The sequence below is a fragment of the Argopecten irradians genome, chromosome 16 (assembly GCF_041381155.1).
Source record: "Argopecten irradians isolate NY chromosome 16, Ai_NY, whole genome shotgun sequence".
In the NCBI taxonomy this organism is placed as follows: domain Eukaryota; kingdom Metazoa; phylum Mollusca; class Bivalvia; order Pectinida; family Pectinidae; genus Argopecten; species Argopecten irradians.
The window spans coordinates 18022735-18042498 of NC_091149.1; the positions used below are offsets into that span (position 1 = coordinate 18022735).

The 19764-nt window shown below is 34.3% G+C and overlaps 1 protein-coding gene across 1 annotated transcript in view; it reads left to right on the forward strand.

The window, feature by feature from the left end:
- The window catches only part of LOC138310483 (mitogen-activated protein kinase kinase kinase 2-like), a 69676-nt gene that overhangs the window by 31629 nt on the left and 18283 nt on the right, over positions 1 to 19764 (forward strand). Inside the window, exons 2-7 of the mRNA XM_069251711.1 lie at positions 810 to 938; positions 9732 to 9844; positions 10158 to 10207; positions 17607 to 17712; positions 18723 to 18899; positions 19579 to 19692. Of these exons, the coding sequence (XP_069107812.1) occupies positions 935 to 938; positions 9732 to 9844; positions 10158 to 10207; positions 17607 to 17712; positions 18723 to 18899; positions 19579 to 19692 (564 nt within the window). The 5' untranslated portion in view covers positions 810 to 934. The remainder of the gene's footprint in view (positions 1 to 809; positions 939 to 9731; positions 9845 to 10157; positions 10208 to 17606; positions 17713 to 18722; positions 18900 to 19578; positions 19693 to 19764) is intronic.

Below are 19764 nucleotides of genomic sequence, written 5' to 3' on the forward strand. Positions count from 1 at the left end.
TTTGATGCAATTTTCTATATATTATCAACCTCTATATAAAGGACACTTGCCTATAAAGGACACCTGCCTATAAAGGACACTTGCCTATAAAGGACACTTGCCTATAAAGGACACTGCCTATAAAGGACACTGCCATGCTATAAAGGACACCTGCCTATAAAGGACACCTGCCTATAAAGGATATATTAGCTATATGTCTCTTTGGTGTCCTTGATTAACATCCAAGTTCAACTGTGTAATAAGAAAATTCATTTTTTCCCAGGCATGATGTAATATTATGAAATTGATTAGAAATTCCTGTACTGTTTTTGTGAACATTAAAAATTTTGTGATAAAGATAAAAAGTTTAAGATCAAAGAAAGGACCTAAATGATGGAATGTTTTCCACATTCTGCGAAAAATTGTATAAGGCAAATGGTGAACGGTTCATTTCATATACATCTTTAAGTGGGAAAACTTGACCTTGGTAGCTTGTATTTTATTTCTGCACCAACAAATTGCAGAAGCAAAAAATATATATAAACACATACTGCCTTGAGAGAGAGAGAGAGAAAGCATTGTCAGCTTTTAGCTGTAACTTAAGATTTATTTGATAGCTTCACATTAAGCCCTCACAGATTTTTAAACTAGCCTTAACTTTGATATTTAGGAGAGCACAAAAACACCTTTATAGTAATATTGTATTTATTATTTAATATCATGTCTGCATTATATTCAGTTCTACATTAAAAATGATAGACATATTATTCGAATGATTGCTTGACAAAGCGTAAATAAATTTCAAGAATGTTTTCATTTTCTAATTTCAGATGTTACCGTAACAACCAACACTATGGGTTAGAGAGACAACCAACAACAACCGTATCCATGACAACGTCTAAAGCAGAATTGTTGTTCTGTTTGATTTATATAAAGCTTTGAATTCTCCATCATAATGGGTAAGTATAGAAAAAAACTGACAGTTCTATGTCTTAAAAGGAAAATAAGTGATATGTAATGGGTTGGAACAGAATTCATTTGGGACTAGCTATATATATAGGTGATCCTCTATTGAAGATCTATAGCTTTGATTAGAACAGAATTCACCCCTTGATAGTATTCTGTATTTGCAGATAACAGAGTTATCTGCCCTTGCGGGTAGGTGTTGATTGTGACGTCACATGTTTGCATACTTTTTGGAGAAAATGACGTAAATTGAGCTTACAAAATAAATAATGACATAACAATCAATATCTACCTGCAAGATAGATAACTCTGTAATATGCAAAGACTTCAATTTCACTTATTTCCATTCAAATGCAGACTGAAAATATGAACAGTGTTGTTTATAATAATTCCTTACTGATAACTTTTGCAAATAGATTTATGGTTTACTTTAATAATTCTATGAAAGACTCGTCAAAATGTGTTGCTTTTAAGCACTCCCTTATTTGCTTCAATGTTTTAACCACCCAGGGCTCTTATTGGGCCGACTACAGTATATGTGCTACAAGAGGTTATAATTATATAATGTGCCAGCCATTTTAGGTCTTAAAGAAATATCTCCTTCCATACTGATCAGATGGGTGCGTGTGCATATGCACTATCAATGAATCTGAATGGTCACTGATGATGGAATTCCATACACATTGACTTATTACATCAGTAATAAGCTGCACTGAACATTTTCTAAAGCTGTACAAGATATTTACAAAGCAGGATATCCCTCCCAATTAAATTTCTACTTGTAAATCTCGTATGGGAAACATGCAAACTTCACATGGCCATTAAAATGTATGGAATTCATTGTTTGTCTATGTATTGTGCACCCTTTACCTTGCCGAGTTTCTCACAGTTCTTCCAGACATTTTAAATTGAAATTTCCTATAGAATGAATTCATTAGATTTGTGCTAAAAGTTACATCAGAAACACAAACTCTAAGATATCTGATCTTTATAAACCGTCATGAATTAGTCTTGGTTTTGTGTTGTTGAATATCATAGGGCTGATTTTTGTTTGCGGCAAAGGAATAAAGTAATTCATATCTTTACCTGTATTATAAACTTCCTCTGGTAGATATATTAAAAATCGGAGTGTTTGTATAGTAACAGTATACGTGTTATTGTAGAAGGATTAAAATGAAATTACTTCAAAAAAAGTTTTAAAAAGATATTTAAATTGAAATATAGTATTTTGATAGGAGGAAATGAGAGATATGACTGATAAGTCAGCAGAGCTGCCTGAATTACCCCGATGTCGGTCCGTTATGTCTGAAAAGATTGTTTAGATGTGATTGAGTGTAGCGTAGATGCGGGGAATGGAGGAAATTGTTAGGCAATTTATCTTCGATTTTCTCCAATCTATAAACATATCTCCGACTGTTACCAATCTGACAGTTTTAAGAAGGCTTATAGACAGCTCAAACTGTTTGACATCGCAAAATGTCCTAATTATACTTCGCAGAAACCAATGAGGCACCAAGTTTCTGAATGGGCTATTTTATAACCATTTATTATCAGTGAAAGATTTTATAATAGGTTTCCGATTAAATTGACAGCTCATTCAAGTTTTCATTTTAAAGACTGTGAAACTCTAGATTAACAAAGAGTTTTTCATTCAATAATAATGTTTTTCGTCCATTTATAGAAAAAACAAGGGGAGGTAATTCCTATACCTTGACCCTCACAATAGATAGTGTCTTTGTTGCTGTCTTTATATACTGGCGTTTCTATAGGACACCTAGTAACTATGACGTAAGGACAAAGGTACTAGTAAACTCTCGTACCTTAAAAAGGACAGGTGGGTGTCGCGCTGGAATTTAGCATGGTCAGGGCCTGGAGATTGTAGATATACATGGCATTTTGATTGGATAATTATGATGTGACTGTCCTATTGTAAAGGTTGCTAGGGGCTCTCTTAAAGTCCGATAGATTGTATTGCATGTCCTTGATTACCTTAGAAAACACTGAATTTAGTCAAGATGGGAGATAAAAGACCTGTTAGAACGTTAACATAATTAAATAGTGCAAATTGTTTAGGTGCTGTATTGTACATCAATCAAATAGGAAATATTTTGGAGGTGGTTTTTTTTTGACATACAGTCAAACATGTCTTATGAGGAATTGCAGCCACCCAAGTTAGGGACAAAGAAAAATATAAAAAAAAAGTTAACAGACTCATCAACCCAATTTAGTATAATTTACTATAAATGGACCTCTGTATAAAGGACACCTGTTTATAAAGATATACCAACCCAAGTATTTGGTCAAGTTACTATAAAATTGACATTTGTATAAAGGAATCTGTCTTAAAACAGTATTAATAAAAATGAAAATTTTGTACCTGGAAAGATGAAGATTCTTGCTAACTATGATTTATGTATTAAATTAATGAATTCCCACCATAATTAATACTAGGTGTTAGTGTGAATTAATTTTCCCATCTCCACAAATCAATGACATACATATCTGTACCCGGGGCACCTATCAAATTATTTACTGGATATGTACAGCTTTCTGGGTCATAAGCATCTCTATCACAAAGACCAATCAATACAATGGTGCAATCTGATTGGTCAGATGTTTTAGGGTAGATACACAGCATCAGTACAGTAGCAGCTCAGAGATATAATCTTGTAATCAAATGGCCTGTCGTTTGATGTTGATGTTCTACGTGACCTAGTTTGGACAATATGTTTGTCGGGAGATTTAAAAACTAGACTAGATTTAGCTACAGGGAGGCATATCAGTATATAGAAGTGAAAACACATATAGCCATTCATTGGATTTATTCATTTCCTTCCAAATATATTTTAGAATTTATGTGTGACCACGGGAGATATATATATATATAAGCCATAAAAAATTAGGAGGAATTCGGTCGAAATTTCCTTTCGTGAATCACGCAATTTTAAGTACACAATCATGCAAAGAGAAAGTGAAGACTTCAGGTTGGTAATTGCTATGGACAGCTTCTGAGAAGAGATTTGTTTGGCCAATGAATAACCGCCTAGACCACCAAGAAATAAAAAAAAAAATAACTTTGGTGGGGGGGGGGGGATTAAAGAGATTGTGCGGTTTTATCATGGGTTTCTTCTTCTTAAAAGAAGTTTTTTTCAATCTGAATATTCAAATTTCTTCCTCTGTGATATTCATTAGTGACAATTTTTCCAACTGGGTCTCCTCATTCATTAAACAAGATTTCTGACAGATCTTCGTTGACAGAAGAATTTAAATTTTCTTTCAGTTAGAAGTTTGAGTGAAGGTTGATTTGTAAGAAACAAAGTGTTGGATAGCGTGCCAGCTTTGTGTAGAATTAATGCTGTAGATACATACATGTGAAAACAAGTTTTTCCCCTTCCTACTTAAAAACCTGATACAAGGTTACATAAATGTCTGTGGTACTTCTGCATACGATACTGTTAGCATTAGTGGTTTAACACCATGCAGAACTCTGACCGAGTTTCTCTTACAGCAACATACACCATTGTAATCTTGTAATCAAGTGCTGAAGTTTGCCAGCACTAGAGAACTTGAGGGGGATAAAATGGGGGAAGCTGTAAACTTCTTTTTCTTTCCAAATCTTCTTTAGAGTATGTGATAGAACCGACCAGGTGGTCGGATGATCTATTAAGTTCTATTTGTCCTTCACCTTGTTGGTGGTCGGGGTTGGAGTCTCACAGTCATTCCTGATCACATGTGTTATTGCTGTAGGACTCCTCATACTTTAATCTGTTGCACAACTTGTTTCTCCATTGATGTAAACTGACTGAAGTTTACATGATGATAAAAAGAGTTAATATTAGCCGAGTCCCTGATACAGTTTGTTTGTGTGTTTGTTTTGTTTGTCTGGTTTTCAATTGCATAACTTTGTGATGGGTTTGAATGGAATCCATCTCCGACAAGATGTTCTTCTATTGATGAACTATAGCTACCATGAGAACAGAATCCACTGTCATGTTGTGACTGGGTGGGGTATATGCTGTCCGGTATAATCTTAATTGGTGATTTCAGTACTGTCCATGGGAAAGAATTTCCAGACTTTCCACTATTGCAAAGAGATAGAAAATAAATACTGCAGCCTCTTTATACATGGGCATTTAAAAATGCAATGGGGCCGCGGTGGCCGAGTGGTTAAGATGTCCCGACATATTACCACAAGCCCTCCACCTCTGGGAAGCGGGTTCGAATCCCATGTGGGGCAGTTGCCAGGTACTGACCGTTGGTCGGTGGTTTTTCTCCGGGTACTCCGGCTTTCCTCCACCAACAAACCTGGCACGTCCTTACATGACCCTGGCTGTTAATAGGACGTAAAAATAAACAAACCAAACCAAATTAAAAATGCAAAACACTACATACATGGGAGGCATTCCTTTAATGACTGTTGCTGTTAATGTCCAAAAGCCAAACCAACTAGCTATATTAATAGCCACGGTACACGTACATGTTGTGTAATTGTCATTGGGTTGGGTGCATGGTGTGTGACAATTCTTTAGTGTTATTTCACTGAAGTATGGTGCCAAAGATAACGAGCAGCACACCCCACTCAGTCACATTATACTATAACTGTCCAACCAGTCCACCTACTCCCTGTATACTACCTATACGGTTATAGTTAGTGGGAGCAAACAAACCAGGATGAAGAGATATTATAAATCAGTTTAAAAAAAACCGCTTCAAATTATGTAGTTATAAAATGAAGGAAATGAAATTAATAAAATTGAAATCATGTTGTTGGGAAAAAATAATAAATTAAGACCAAATTAATTTTGCATTAAACAAGGATGCCAAGTCTGATAAACCTGATTTTTCAGAAGCAATTTAATCTTGTAAACTGATAAATAAATTTTCCTGCTGATAATGTGATTTCCCTTCTGACAAAATATCACATAAGTATGAAACGTAGGAAAGTATGTAAATAAAGTCGTGATTCCTCCTGCCAGGCTTGTAGGATATTAGTACCTAGTTCTATAGAGCCTGGAAATATGCCCATTAGGTCATATTGGTGCGCTCTCCCCATTCCTGCAGTCACTTTTTCATCAGTGGACTGATCCAGATGAGAGTTTGGAAGAGTCTATTGAAAATAGATAGGGATGAGATTGGAACCTGGTTTTTCCTGCTCTCTCTGGCGTGAGCATTATAAGCCAATGAACACTAGCGACAGGGTCTGATGCAGTGTTGAGTAACAAACCATGTCAGCTTAATCAGACAAAACATTCAAAATAAAATTTAGAATTCCTATAGGATGTTATTTTTAGTGAAAAGTGATAATATATTATCTCTAGTAAGTTATTAATATTAGTATTTTTCAAGCAAGTATGATACACAATGTATTGGTAAAAGAGACAGATGGCAACAATTCATCAATGCCCACTGACTAGTTAGGAATACTATAATTAGCCCAATAAATGCCCTGCACAGTCAGATGCTAAAAGTCAGGAAAATTGGAAGGAATTAATGATAAGGTATTCCAGAGACTAGTTATTACAAACAAAATATTCTGAAGATGTATGTGTGAAGATATTTTATCAAAAACTCTTCACAATATACCCCTGGCTTGCATTACAACCATCTTGAGAAATACTGCTCACTAAAAGATAAAAAAAAAGGGGGGACTCCCTGGAGCACAGAGAGTCATTTTTCAGATATGACAGTATCATGTTATTTGATTCTCATTGGACAATTATAAATTTGATATCACTTGTTACCACACTGGTATATAGATTTAAAAAAAAAGACTGACAGAAGTACATTGATATTACTGACCATGTACACTCGGCAGGCACATTAACTTCCTGTTTTGATACAAACAAATGTTTTCTGTCTATCAAGGACAATCTACTGTTTATCGTTGTAAAATGGAAGAGTTTCTAATGTACAGGCAATGGAGAAGTCATTTACATGATATTTATGTTTAGAAGGGAAAGCAAATGGGAGGGGGATTGCTAGGGGCTTATGTAATACCTTAGTTATTTAATTGAATTACTTTTCATTTCAGAATTGAAGGTCAAGGTCACTTTATTTAACTAAAAAAATGATTTTAGCATCATAATTAAAGTTTCCTAGAGCAGGTTTTAAGCTCAAATTGATATATTGAATCATCCTTACAAGAAGTGCTTGTAAATTCAGTAAAATAATAATGAAAAGGCACAAAACAAACAAACAGGGAAAAAAATAAACAAAAAAAACAGGCTTTAGGTCCTTAATTTAAACGGAATAACAGTGATCAAGGTTTGCATTAATTTTTCCTATCAAGTGATTACGTAAGCTGAAGTTCTATAAACCACTTTAGCTTTATTTTCATAAGATAAAAATTTTCGCTTAGTTTTATGAGAGGGCTCGAAAGTGAATTCAAATGCTTCACAAATAACTGTGTAAACATATATATATATATGAATGCACAATTGTCTGTGAGGAGCCTTTGATTATGAATGTATTTATTGTTAATATGTTGTTAACGAGAATATATAGTTGCTTACAAGATGGCGTCAGTGTTTGGAATGTATCATAAAGCCTCATTCTCCCTTGAAGAGACATTTAGGTCCTTCTAAATGTAAGACTAGACCAGTTCATTATAAAAATTCAGGGGTTGAAAATTAGATCACTGTTCGTCTGTTTAGATGTGATTTATGAAATAGGATTCATATTTCTGTAATTCAGTGTCTAGAAAAAGTTGTTAATTTCATATATATATGAAATCGTATAAGGTTATCTGCTGTAATAACTCTCTACGCAGTTGTTATGTGACAGTAGACATTACCGGTGATGTCATGCTGTATTTAACCCATAGATTTAATACAATGAACTCGGGTACTGTAGACCCGATACACATTGTCTAAACAGTCTCTGTTTACAGTCAAGCACAGTCCTTCATTGTTTCCAACTTTTTATAGATTTTCTTTCTCAGGTGAAAGGACTTGCCATTGAAAGCTATAAACATATTTTTGTGGCAAGATCTAGTATTGATAACGATAATGAAGGAAATTTACCTGTCCAGGTAAGAAATACAGGTACGACAGTAACGATCTACGTACCTGTGTATATAGGTAAATAATATACTTCCACTGCTGTTCCTACTGTACAACAGTCTTTGTGTATAAAGGGAAATGTTTTTACACGAAGGCGGAAATTGGCCATGTCAGATAATAATGGAAGTATGGTTAGTATGATTAGTTCTGGGGTGTAGATCGAATGTGTTGTTGATTTTAGAATGTACCATAAAACCAGCCTTAGCGACCACCTCTGTAGAAAAACCACCTGCTTAATAAGATCACTTATTTAGGGTCCTAAATGATCAATCTGTGTACAAAAACAACCTGGCTATATAGACAGTTTTTCTTCAAGGGACATTGCAATAATGAGAAAAGGTCTTCATGGTCATGGTGTTGGCAGTTTAAACTGTGTTAAAATTTGTTTATGATTTGGTACCCCAAGAAAGTGATCTAATATATCGAGCAGAATTTTACTGTACTCTAATATATATCGGAACACAAAGTTTGTTCAAGTGAGAACAATCTTCCCTTTACTGTCCTTTGCCTCATGTACATAGTACACATATGATTAAAAAAATCAAGCTGACAAAATGTCTTGACTATGAAATTTTAAAGACCTATACCTAAGATAATCTTCAGCTCTCCTACAACAATAGTTTAAGTATATCAAATCATCAGGCCCTAGTACACAGAGGCTGTAAATATTAGGTGAGAATTGGCCTTATACTCCTTCACTGAGTTCATAAACAACACACAATGTCAGTTTTGTTTTGAGTATATAAATATATTAGTTATGATATCAATTTGATCATATGATACATTGAATTTCATATACTGTATAAATAAATTATTTGTGGGTACTTTCAAATTCAGGATATGCATTAACTCTGTCTCGGTATCGTTTTTAAACACAGAAAATGAAAAGGACCTCTATTTTTTTCTGAATTTGAAATCCATGCCAATAATATAAATTAGGAATCCCATTTTATCTGCGACAGAGTCCATTATGGATCTCCCAGCACAAAACCCTGTACTTTCTTCTATGACTTGGAACTTTTAGATCATTTCAAGGATAGTAATATATATTTTCTACACAATGAAAATTTCATGTTATACTGTACACTTCATACTTAAACTATTAACTATATGAAGGTATTTCAAAATGTGATTTGACATGCAGTGAAGTGCGAGAGGTCCTTGTCCTGGCCTTAATTTCTCGAAAAAGAACTTCAGTGAAATACTGACTAAAGTAACAAGAAGTTATATCAAAGGCACATAAGGAGAAAAACTTATAGTTTTGACTGAAGTCTGCACTTTTGTTTTGAGAAATCTGAGTCATAGGCCTTATAAAGTCGTTACAATCTGATTAAGATACAGTTCGTTCAATAGAGGATCTGACAACATCCCATATGGGGTCATGTTCAGATGACTTTTATACCACCTGCCCATCAGATCAAATGTATTTTCTACACCTTGCTACATCAAACGAAAACTCCATTTCGTCCCATTGACTTTAATCATTTGTTATTGAGCTGCTTGATCGCGTGATTGTAAATATTCATTTCTACATGTGTTTTATGAATTACGTTCTTATTGCAAAACTATTTAAATGCAGCAATTCGGTGCTAATATTCTTGATAAATGGAAGATATTTTCATGTTATGTAAAGTGAAAAAGGCTAATTATACTCTTCATTTGATGTGCTTCATTACAAGATAAAGTATTATAAAGCGACCAATCATCACTTTTGTCTATTTTTAGATGGGAATCCCCAGGCACTCAAGGATGTCATGGGAAACATCCAGTCCCAGCTGGAGATGGGGCTCCGAATGGGGAACCCAAACGCTCAAAAAGCTGCTATAGCTAATCTCAAGGTATGTACAAGTTGGACCAACTTTCCCTTAGATGCCTCTTCAATCAAAAACATTTCATGTAAAATACCACAAGAACTCATCATTGGTAGGAGTTAGTTCCCTTTACAAGATATCAGATTAACTTCCCTTAGATGCCTCTTCAATCGGAAATATTCCGCATAAAATGAAAGAATATCACAAATACTCATTATTAAAGAGAGTTACTTCCCTTTCCAAGACATCAGATTAGAGTTATGTCCTCTTGATAATATATTTGAACGTCAACTTATCAGTTACTTAGTTGTAATTATCCAAACTATGTTTCCTGTTACAGAGAAGAGACCAGAACTTAAGAATCAAATTGGAATATAATGGAGAGAAAAGGTGAGAATAGAAACACTGAAGATATACATATGTGTATTCTATTGTTATTTTGTTTCAGACATCAACGAGCGAAAGCCGCATCACCAACCATCCATCTTTACTCTCTGTAACACCTTACAATCTGTAAAGAGCTGTTTGTATATCATAGAGAACTAAGAAACCACTTAATTCTTACAAGTTACAATTATCATAATTTTGCAAGAGAGCACAATCGCAAATATATGAATGTTACACATAATTGTATAAAGTGTATGCAGATAAACCTGTCTATAATGGACAACCAAAAGGACATAGCAAAAATATCCTTTATAGACAGGTGTCTATTATACACAGGTCATTTATAGTAAATTGCACTAAATGGGGTTGATGAGTCTGTGAGTCTATAGACAAGTGTCCTTTATAGAGAGGTTTCCTTAATAGTGGTACACAGCTAGATAGAAATATGATAGGATATATATACGTCTCAAAATGATATCTCTACTGTTGATCGAAATGTGGTTGGCTAAAAAAATTAAATTTGATTTCTTCAATTTCAACAATAATATAATTACCTGTGTACGGTGTATCTATATAATCATATTTCTCATAAAAACACTAAATATTCATTTTAGAGAAGAGAGTTGTTAAAGTAAAATGATATGTCTTGTTGTTCGCACGTTTTAATTATGCAGCATTTGTGTTAATCGGAGATTTAATTTAGGATAGGTGGAAATTCAAGTATAAGGTTCTAGAAATTTTAGCCTTTAATTCTGGATTTGTTTTTGGTTTGGATCAGGTTTAGTTGAATCATAGGAGGTGTTAATAGATATAAGATTACATTCTTATGATATGTCTATATAAAAATTAAACAGCGAGAAGGCGATATCAGGCTAGGTTGGTAAGGAGAATATTGTACAAGGCAGGGCCTATTATACTTTAGGACTGGGTCATAGAATTTGTCAGTGAAATTGAAAGTTTTATTATATATAAAGCTGTCTGTCTGTCTGTAGACACAACTTTGTCCTGTGAACTCTTCCTAAACTAATCAATTGACAGATTTTGACAAAATTTGGTAAGCAAAACCCTGACATAAAGGGGAGTTGAGTAAAGTTTATTCTGCAATGTCCCCTGGTGCACCCTGCAGTCTACTTGTACATGGTAAAATCCTTATATAGATTTCAAACTCACATCCCACCGGTGGCTAGTTGTAACATGCTGGAATACTTTAACCACTCGACCACCATTGGCCACTTGCTGCCGTGGTTCGAGATTTACGTTTGTGTACAGTAAATAGTAACATGATGTCATCAGACCGGTAATTGGGACTTGTACGTCCTAAACATCTGAAGGTCATCATTATTTAGAGAACTGTTCAACAACTTGAAGCCCTCAAAGTGCAGCGGCTGAAGCAGAAGTAGTAGTGGGAGGGAAGGCTATTTATAGAAATGGGCGATGTCAATTGAACTAATCAACGAAAGATGGAATAGGACACAAATCTCGCGTGCCTCCTTCAGATTTATCAGTCATCCGTCAACTTAACATATTCTTCAGTTAATAAAGTCTTGAATTCAAAATCGTAAAAATATGTTCAGTGAAATAAAGCAAATGATTTTTCTCAATGTTCAAGTTTATGTGTCGTAACAAAGGACGTTCTTGACAACAAACTACGATAATTTTCATTGGCTAACAGAGCTTTTCACTACTATTTCTCTTGGCTATATTTACATGTAGAGGCCTCCTGTTAACTTACTCAAGTTTCAAGTGGAGCGATTTATGTTAAGAATGCAATCTTATACGAACTACAAAAGGATTAGTAATTTCTCAAGTACAATTAAATAGCAAAAAAATGCATTTCAAGTGTTTTCAGTAATATCCCCGTTAGATGTTTGAATTGTTCACTCTCAAACTACTCCCCCACGTTTCTGTCGAGATCTAAGTGGCGTCTTTGGCCATCAGATGTAGACTGTCATTTCTAGTGCTTTCACCTGAATTTGAATGTGTACACAGCAGAATAATTTCCATATTACCTCCGATGCAGTTCTTTCAGTTGTTTGATCTTTTTTCTGTTTGATCAGCTTTTGTTTGTTTGATTTCTCTTTTTCTCATGCTTCTTCTCATTCCTGGATTCTTGGGTTTTATTCCCTTTAATAAGTCATCTCTTTTATTGGAATCTTCTGATTTTGTCTCGAGGCATGGAAGATATTTGAACTGCATTGTAGCCCATTTGCTTTTAAAGTTTCAATGGTTTAATCTTTAGGCTCCCTAAAGGTTGTCAGCCTGATTTTCTCTGGGTACTCTGACTTTCCTCTTCCTTCTTAGTCTTGTACATCCTTAAATGATCCTGACTGTATAATTGGCTAAAGTGAAAACAAATTTTATTGTGAGTTCAAGACTCGATCGCTGTTACTACTGTTGATCTGCAAAATGTTGAGAAATTTTGAATCATACATTTAGAACTAGATAGCGAAAATTTAGAACTGCCAAAATTGAATTCTTTCAATTTAGTGAAAATCTTTGGCTCCTGTAAGAAACTTTAACTGGTTACACAGTTTGACCATCTGGTTACACAGTTTGACCATCTTTATCCCTGCAGTTGCTAATACATGTATGTATCTTAATCTAGATATACTCATAAAATCTTATTTCCAATTCACAGAATCTTGAAATATTCATAGCTATAGTCAAGAATTTTGAAATATTCATAGTCATTTAAAAATTGCTTCTTATTACTTACAGGTGTATCATATTTGAATACACAAACAATGTTTAAAGGTTTAAAGTAATGCTACATAAATCCCATACATATTTAATGACACTACCTGTATTTTGTATTATTTTGCAGACAGCATATAAATCCTATAAATTACTGATATATACACATTACCCTTTTAATCTTTTAAAGTTAAATCTACCATAAAAGGGTGATCATTTTTATATGCTATTTTTTTGTCAGTTATCTTTTGAAAACCATAAGGTTTAATAAATTAAGCTGTGACTATCATTCAAATAGGCAGAAAAACATGTATAATGCCTTATAAACATCAGTTAAAATTCAGAATTTATGCACTGTAGATTTCCAATCTGATTAAAATACAGATCCTTATTATTAACTTTGTTGATAAGAGGATCTGACAACATCCAATTAGGGGGCACGTTCTGGTGACCTTTGGAAATGGCCAATCAAATTTGCACTGCCAGAATCTTGGCTGGGGACGAACTAGTTTGAAAAAGCTGTTCATAATTATTTTCCTATTTATAGTCATCTCGCCCAAAGAGCACAACAAAGCTGAATGTATATACATACTGGGACGAGATGGAGTTATCAATTGACATAACAATGTTTAGGAAAATGCATTTTATCTGAAGTACACGTTTTAAAAGGTCATCCGAACATGACCCCTTATAGGATGTTGTCAGATCCTCTATTGAACTGAGTGGTTATTAGGATCTGTATTTTAATCAGATTGTGTAGATTTCTTGTTTTTTATGTCCTATGTATGTTTAGATGGAAACCTACCTGCTTAAATCACTTTGTAATTACTAATTAATACTATAAAAATGTCGAAAATGAAATTGTAGACCACAACTTGGCTTCATGGTTTGACCGTATATACTCATTTCAACTGAACTGTAGATGTTGATACAATGATTTGTGCTCCCAAAGATCATTTTCAGCTCTTTTCATGCTTGTAAAATTAAAACAAGTATGTATTAATTCTCAAATTTGTATATAATATAAATGGGATATCATTCATTGTAATTTTGTTTTGGGATATCTTGGGCTGTGTATTTCACTAAGATCGCACTATAATAGGATTGTACTGGGATGTCTTTGGGTATCTTCACTGTATTGGCAGATGACCAGTTCTCGCCGTGTGTACATGTATGATCACACACAAATTTTCAGTCAATTTTTTGTGCAAATCAGCATAGTAGTGTTTTCTATCAGAAGATGACTTTGACGTAATTTGAGTGGTAATCGTACAGCTGCAGATGAGATGGCGAGAACTGGTCGCCAGTCGGTATAGTCTAGCTAGTATCATTAAATTTTCTGATTGCTTTAATGAAGATTACATCTGTTGCACACATCAGTTAGAATAAGAAACTAATGCAGCCACACATAAAAACAAACAAAACAAAAAAAAAACCCATACACGACCATCTTGAATAATTCAAAAAGAATTACTTTAATGATGATTGGTGTACATATGTTTCAGTAAGATTTAAAATGATATTTCTCATATCAGTTGGTTTCGTTCGCAGTTGCAACTCTGATTTCAGATAAAATTCCTACATAAAATGACACATTTATACTGCATGACCTGATATATTTATATGTATGTAAATTAAATAATGATAAACATACCGTTATTAGCTTTAATAAATTCTGATATTATCAACCATATATGTTATAAATGCAGATCTTAAACTGGCAGTAAGTTTCTAATTAAAATCCTGATACCTACCAGACAAATATCACATCCTATGGTGACGGTGTGTAAATCACTCCAAATTTACCCTTAAGATGTAATTACAAATTTTAAAGTCGATGTGTGTAGGATATCCATGTTTGTAGTCAAAATTATTCCTCTAAGATACTTAGTTAAAATCATTTTTATCAGAGAAGTTTGTCATTATATCAAAAAAAAATTAGGGTATAAGATTAGAAGAAATTTTCTTTTTTTATTTCAATAAAACAAAATCAGGTTATGGTTAGGAAAATTTATCATTTAAATAAGAAATTTTAAGAGTATGTATGTATGGTTAGAATTTTTTTTTTTTAAATTATCTTCAAAAAGAAATAGAGGAATGATACGGACAGAGGCCTATGTTGTTGTATGTTAAGGAATTGATAGCTACGTAGGTACGGAGTAATGATATTCTGATGTCTAACGTACCCAGTGATAAAGAGGTGCACATCGATGCTTGATATCCTGCATGTCCCGCTGTTGGAATGTCGAGATACACTACGTATTAAGTCTCTTAAAAATTACTGTGTGGGTGTCTAAGATCCTTGTTCAAATGTTGACAAGCTTGTATCGTCGGGGTCACGAATACCTTGGTTACTAAGGCTCTGCAAACATTCGCGGAACCACTTAGCACCCATGTGTGATGTAACATAAGGATTATAGAAAATTGTCTTAGTTTCATGTGACATTGAGGACAATGCATTGACAGAATACTCAACACTAAATTGTTTTATGGCTATGTACTATAATAGTTAGATTAGTTTAACGTCCTATTAACAGCTAGGGTCATTTCAGGACATGTCAGGTTTGTTGGTAAAGGAAAGCCGGACAATCCTTAGAAAAACCACCAACCAGTGGTCACTACCTGGCAACAGCCCCATATGATTTCAAACTTGTAACCTAAAGATAGTGGGCTTGTGGTAAAATATTGGGACATCCTAACCACTCATTTACTGTGGCCATTCTATTTAATTCAGGAGACAGAAGATGTGACGATATATTCTGCATGATAATCACAGAATGCCATTTAAAAAGTCCATGTTTTACTGCACAAATTGTGGTCAGAACATTTTCCTATTTTCGTACTGAGTATATTTGTGTCAAAATAAGCGAGGGGACAGTCTCTCTGAAGCAACATTTGTTTATTTACTAAAGTTTACTAAAAGTTTAGATTTAAAATGAAATATGCAAGCATATTTTAGTTGTCCAAATCACCTTCCATTACGGTTGATAAATTGATATATTAATCTGATCAGAGGTTAGTAATTGTATCAATACTGGGTTGAGAATGCTATAACTGCATATGTTTCCTAAACATTTACAACACTTCTCAGACAGGGGGATTAGAACTGAACTTTAGTGTTGCTGTTTGTAATTAGAAAGATTTTTATCACTTTTGGTAGACATATATGTAATAAAGTTAATGTAGCATTACTGTAAAGATCTATTTTCTAGACAACTTCTCCTGCCAAATGAGAGTTAAAGATTACATATTGTAGCCAAGTTTGCAGGAAGATGCTTAAATATTGGATCATTGTAGCAAAAACTACATTCACAAATAATTAAGTAATCTTTTAACAGTTGTCGACAGAAAAAAAGCTGTCTTTGATTAATTTTTAGGCAGCTAGTAAATTGTTTATTTATAAAATGTGTAGTCAGAAAGATCTTCGCTTCCCTCAGTCCTACATTCCAAATCATTTTTGTACTTCTGTCTTGTGCTATGTTGTATCCATCATGGCATCATCTACATAACTTGGATGCAGTGAAGGCCAATTACTATTAATCTTGTTTGGTTATATGGAGAGTCACATCTTCGAATTCTGGTGCCTAAAATCAGATGTTCTGATATATTACAACTAGCCTGACACCTTTGAGTTTTGAGAGTGAAGCCTACATTGGGTTTACATAGTTGCCTGTAGGTTGGTGTATTTTCTCTGAGTATTCTGGCTTTCCTTACGTTATCTCCTTAATCTAGCACGTCCTTAAAACATGATTAGACCCAGTCATACGTTGTATGTACTCATAGTATATTTATGAATTGAACTAAAATATTTTCAGGTAATCTGGAAATGACTCAAAATAGAAGGATGATCAGGGTTCTCGTTAAAAACCTGTTGCCGGCAAAAATAGCCATCTATTGCCTTGTGTACAACAGAAATATTTATCAGAAATAAGTATTGGTCACTAGGGGGAGCCTATGGCCTCCCAACCACCTATTATTAAAATTCAACCATCTTATAAAAAACTTAGAGAGAACCCTGATGATACATCAGAGTTCAGAAGTCAGTAAGGCTTACTTCTAATTACTTTCCCTTTCATTACACAAGTTAAGTGGGCCCTCTGTGTCTCAGAACTGGGCTTAATACATAGATACTGTACTGTCATACACAAGTAAACACAATTTAAGTAGCTCCATGCAATGTCTTGTACCTTGGTAGTTTAGTACATTTAAAAATAATGTACAGTCATGCACATGTATATATATATATACAGAATTTTACGTACATGTCTGTATTAAAGTTTTATTGCTGCCAACAAAATCATAAATAGAAAGTTTCAGTCTGACTTGTGAACTGCAGTATTTGACCCAATGAGCACCTCTCCTCCTTTTGGAGGCCACAATTTCACTTACCTAGAATTAAACACAGCACAAAACTATGATATCTGTGTAGGTTTCTCTACTTGATTTCTTTTGCAAATTAATTAATGACTCACTTGTCCAATAATTTTGTGAAATGCTAGTCCAAATTTGAACCTATTAAGCGCCCCCTCGCTTATTTTTTTTCAATTTTTAACTGTCCTGTGTGCTTATTTGGTCGAAAAACCGTTTATCATTTGGAATGATGATTTTGTATTTTATATAGCAGCAATTCTTAAAAGAAATTACCAGTAATATGTATACCTAAATGTTTGAAAATGTATCCTAATGATGTGTTGTATTTATTTTCCAGGAGTATATACATGGCCCGTCCGGTGACGTACGACAACCTCCGCTGTAAGGTGCGGGAGTTGTATAGTATGGATATGAATATGTACTTTACGCAGGCCAATGGGGAGGTATGTAATCCTGATATATGTTGAAACTTTTGATATGGGGAACGGGAGGTGGGGGGGGGGTTGGATTAATAAAATCTTTCACCTTCTTTTGAGTGAGATTATAAGACTCTTTCATATGTGGATATGAAGGATAGGGATATCCTACCCGAGGGTCACAAAATGTAGTAAAACGCTAGGCTTGCATACATGAAAAATTACATGATATTTTCAACAAAAATTCTGTTCTTTGCATCTTTAATAGAAAAACCAGTCAAGTTTGTGAAAAAAATGTTGAAATATTGTTGAGGCTGTAACGTCACAAGGCTTTATTGCATAAGTAGCCATGCAATACAGTCTCAGGCGGCATGAGTGAATTGCCCTAGACCAGCCAGTATTAGACCCGTATAGGTATGAAAGAAAACTCATTCTCAACCCGAGGGGTAAGATTCTTTTTTAAGTTGTCAAACACAATGCTTTAATGAGTGTTTGACAGCTTAAGTCGAATCTTATCCAGAAGGTTGAGATCTCCTACCTTACCCAAAAGAGGGTGAACAGTTCTCTTACCCTATGTGAGTATGTGCAAAGGTTTCGTGTAGTTTGTCTTAAATTTATCCTAGGGTGAGACAGAAAAATCTCACACAGTAAAATTGTGGATATTCCTGTCTAGGGTAAGAGAAAAGTCGGTGTCTGTTGCCTGGTGCATTTTAACCTTGCATCATATCCTGTTCAGATTTGGTATTGAAATGATGGATATCTTTAGTTTTAACTTATAGACCTTGAAGGGTTTGACCAAAAAGTACAGTGATATTTCACCAGTATTTCAGTATTTCTGTCGCTAAAATAAGAACACCTCTAAAATATAGAAGTTTCCAGTATTCTTCGCTGACAATACATAAAATTCTTATTGAACATGGTACCATTTATTGCTTGAAAGAAATTATGGCAATATCTCAATCAATGAAACTTTAGAGGTAGCTATATAGACTGCAGCTGAAAATATAAGTATAAGAATTTTTTTTTCATGATTTTAGATGCGAGTACCAATCCAGAAACAGTCTGATCTGGAGACTGCCATCAGCCTTGTGGATCAAAACAGTAAGATTACCAGTCTCCGTATCTTCCTTACCATGCCGGCGTCGTCAGACCGTGACACAGTATCCTCCAGGCATGGCCCACCCTCGGTCGCGGATAGCGCCTACGGATCCCAGGTAATCATATACTCCGTGATATTTGTACGAACTTTTGGCCTAGGTTTGAGGGTGAAGTCCTATTTGACCATAAATTTCTCCAATTTTTTCCTACAATTTGTCAATATAGCTTAAGAAATTTTTCTCAGTAAAAATATCTTTGTCTTGTCTAAATATTATTCAGTTTGTCTTAATATCACCAATTCGTTGAATAATTAGTGATTTTGAATTTCAAGTTGTATTGCGAGTCTCGGAGTGAATAATTTACTATTTTGTTTTTTCAGTCGTATTGCATATCTCCTAGTGAATAATTGACAATTTTGATTTTCCCGTTGTATGGAGAGTATCCTTGGGAATAATATACAATTTTCTAGTCGTATCTTTTTGAGTCTTTTAGTGAATAATTTACAATTTTGATTTTCGAGTCGTATAGAGAGTCTCTCAGTGAATAATTTACATTTTTGATTTTCCAGTCATATCGAGAGTCTCTCAGTGAATAATTTATATTTTTGATTTTCCAGTCATATAGAGAGTCTCTCAGTGAATAATTTAGATTTTTGATTTTCAGTCATATAGAGTCTCTCAGTGAATAATTGACAATTTTGATTTTCGAGTTGTATAGAGAGTCTCAGTGAATTATTTACATTTTTTTCCAGTCATATCGAGAGTCTCTCAGTGAATAATTTACATTTTTTTCCAGTCATATCGAGAGTCTCCTAGTCCACCTCCGGGGTCTTTACCCCACAACTATAATCACAGCGTTTCGTGTGGCTCCATACACAGCGGTGAAGGCGAGTTTATTCCTGAGGATGAGGTCAGTATCCAATGCTCATCAACATCACTGTTATAATTATATTATAACTTACCTCAATACTATGAATGTTCG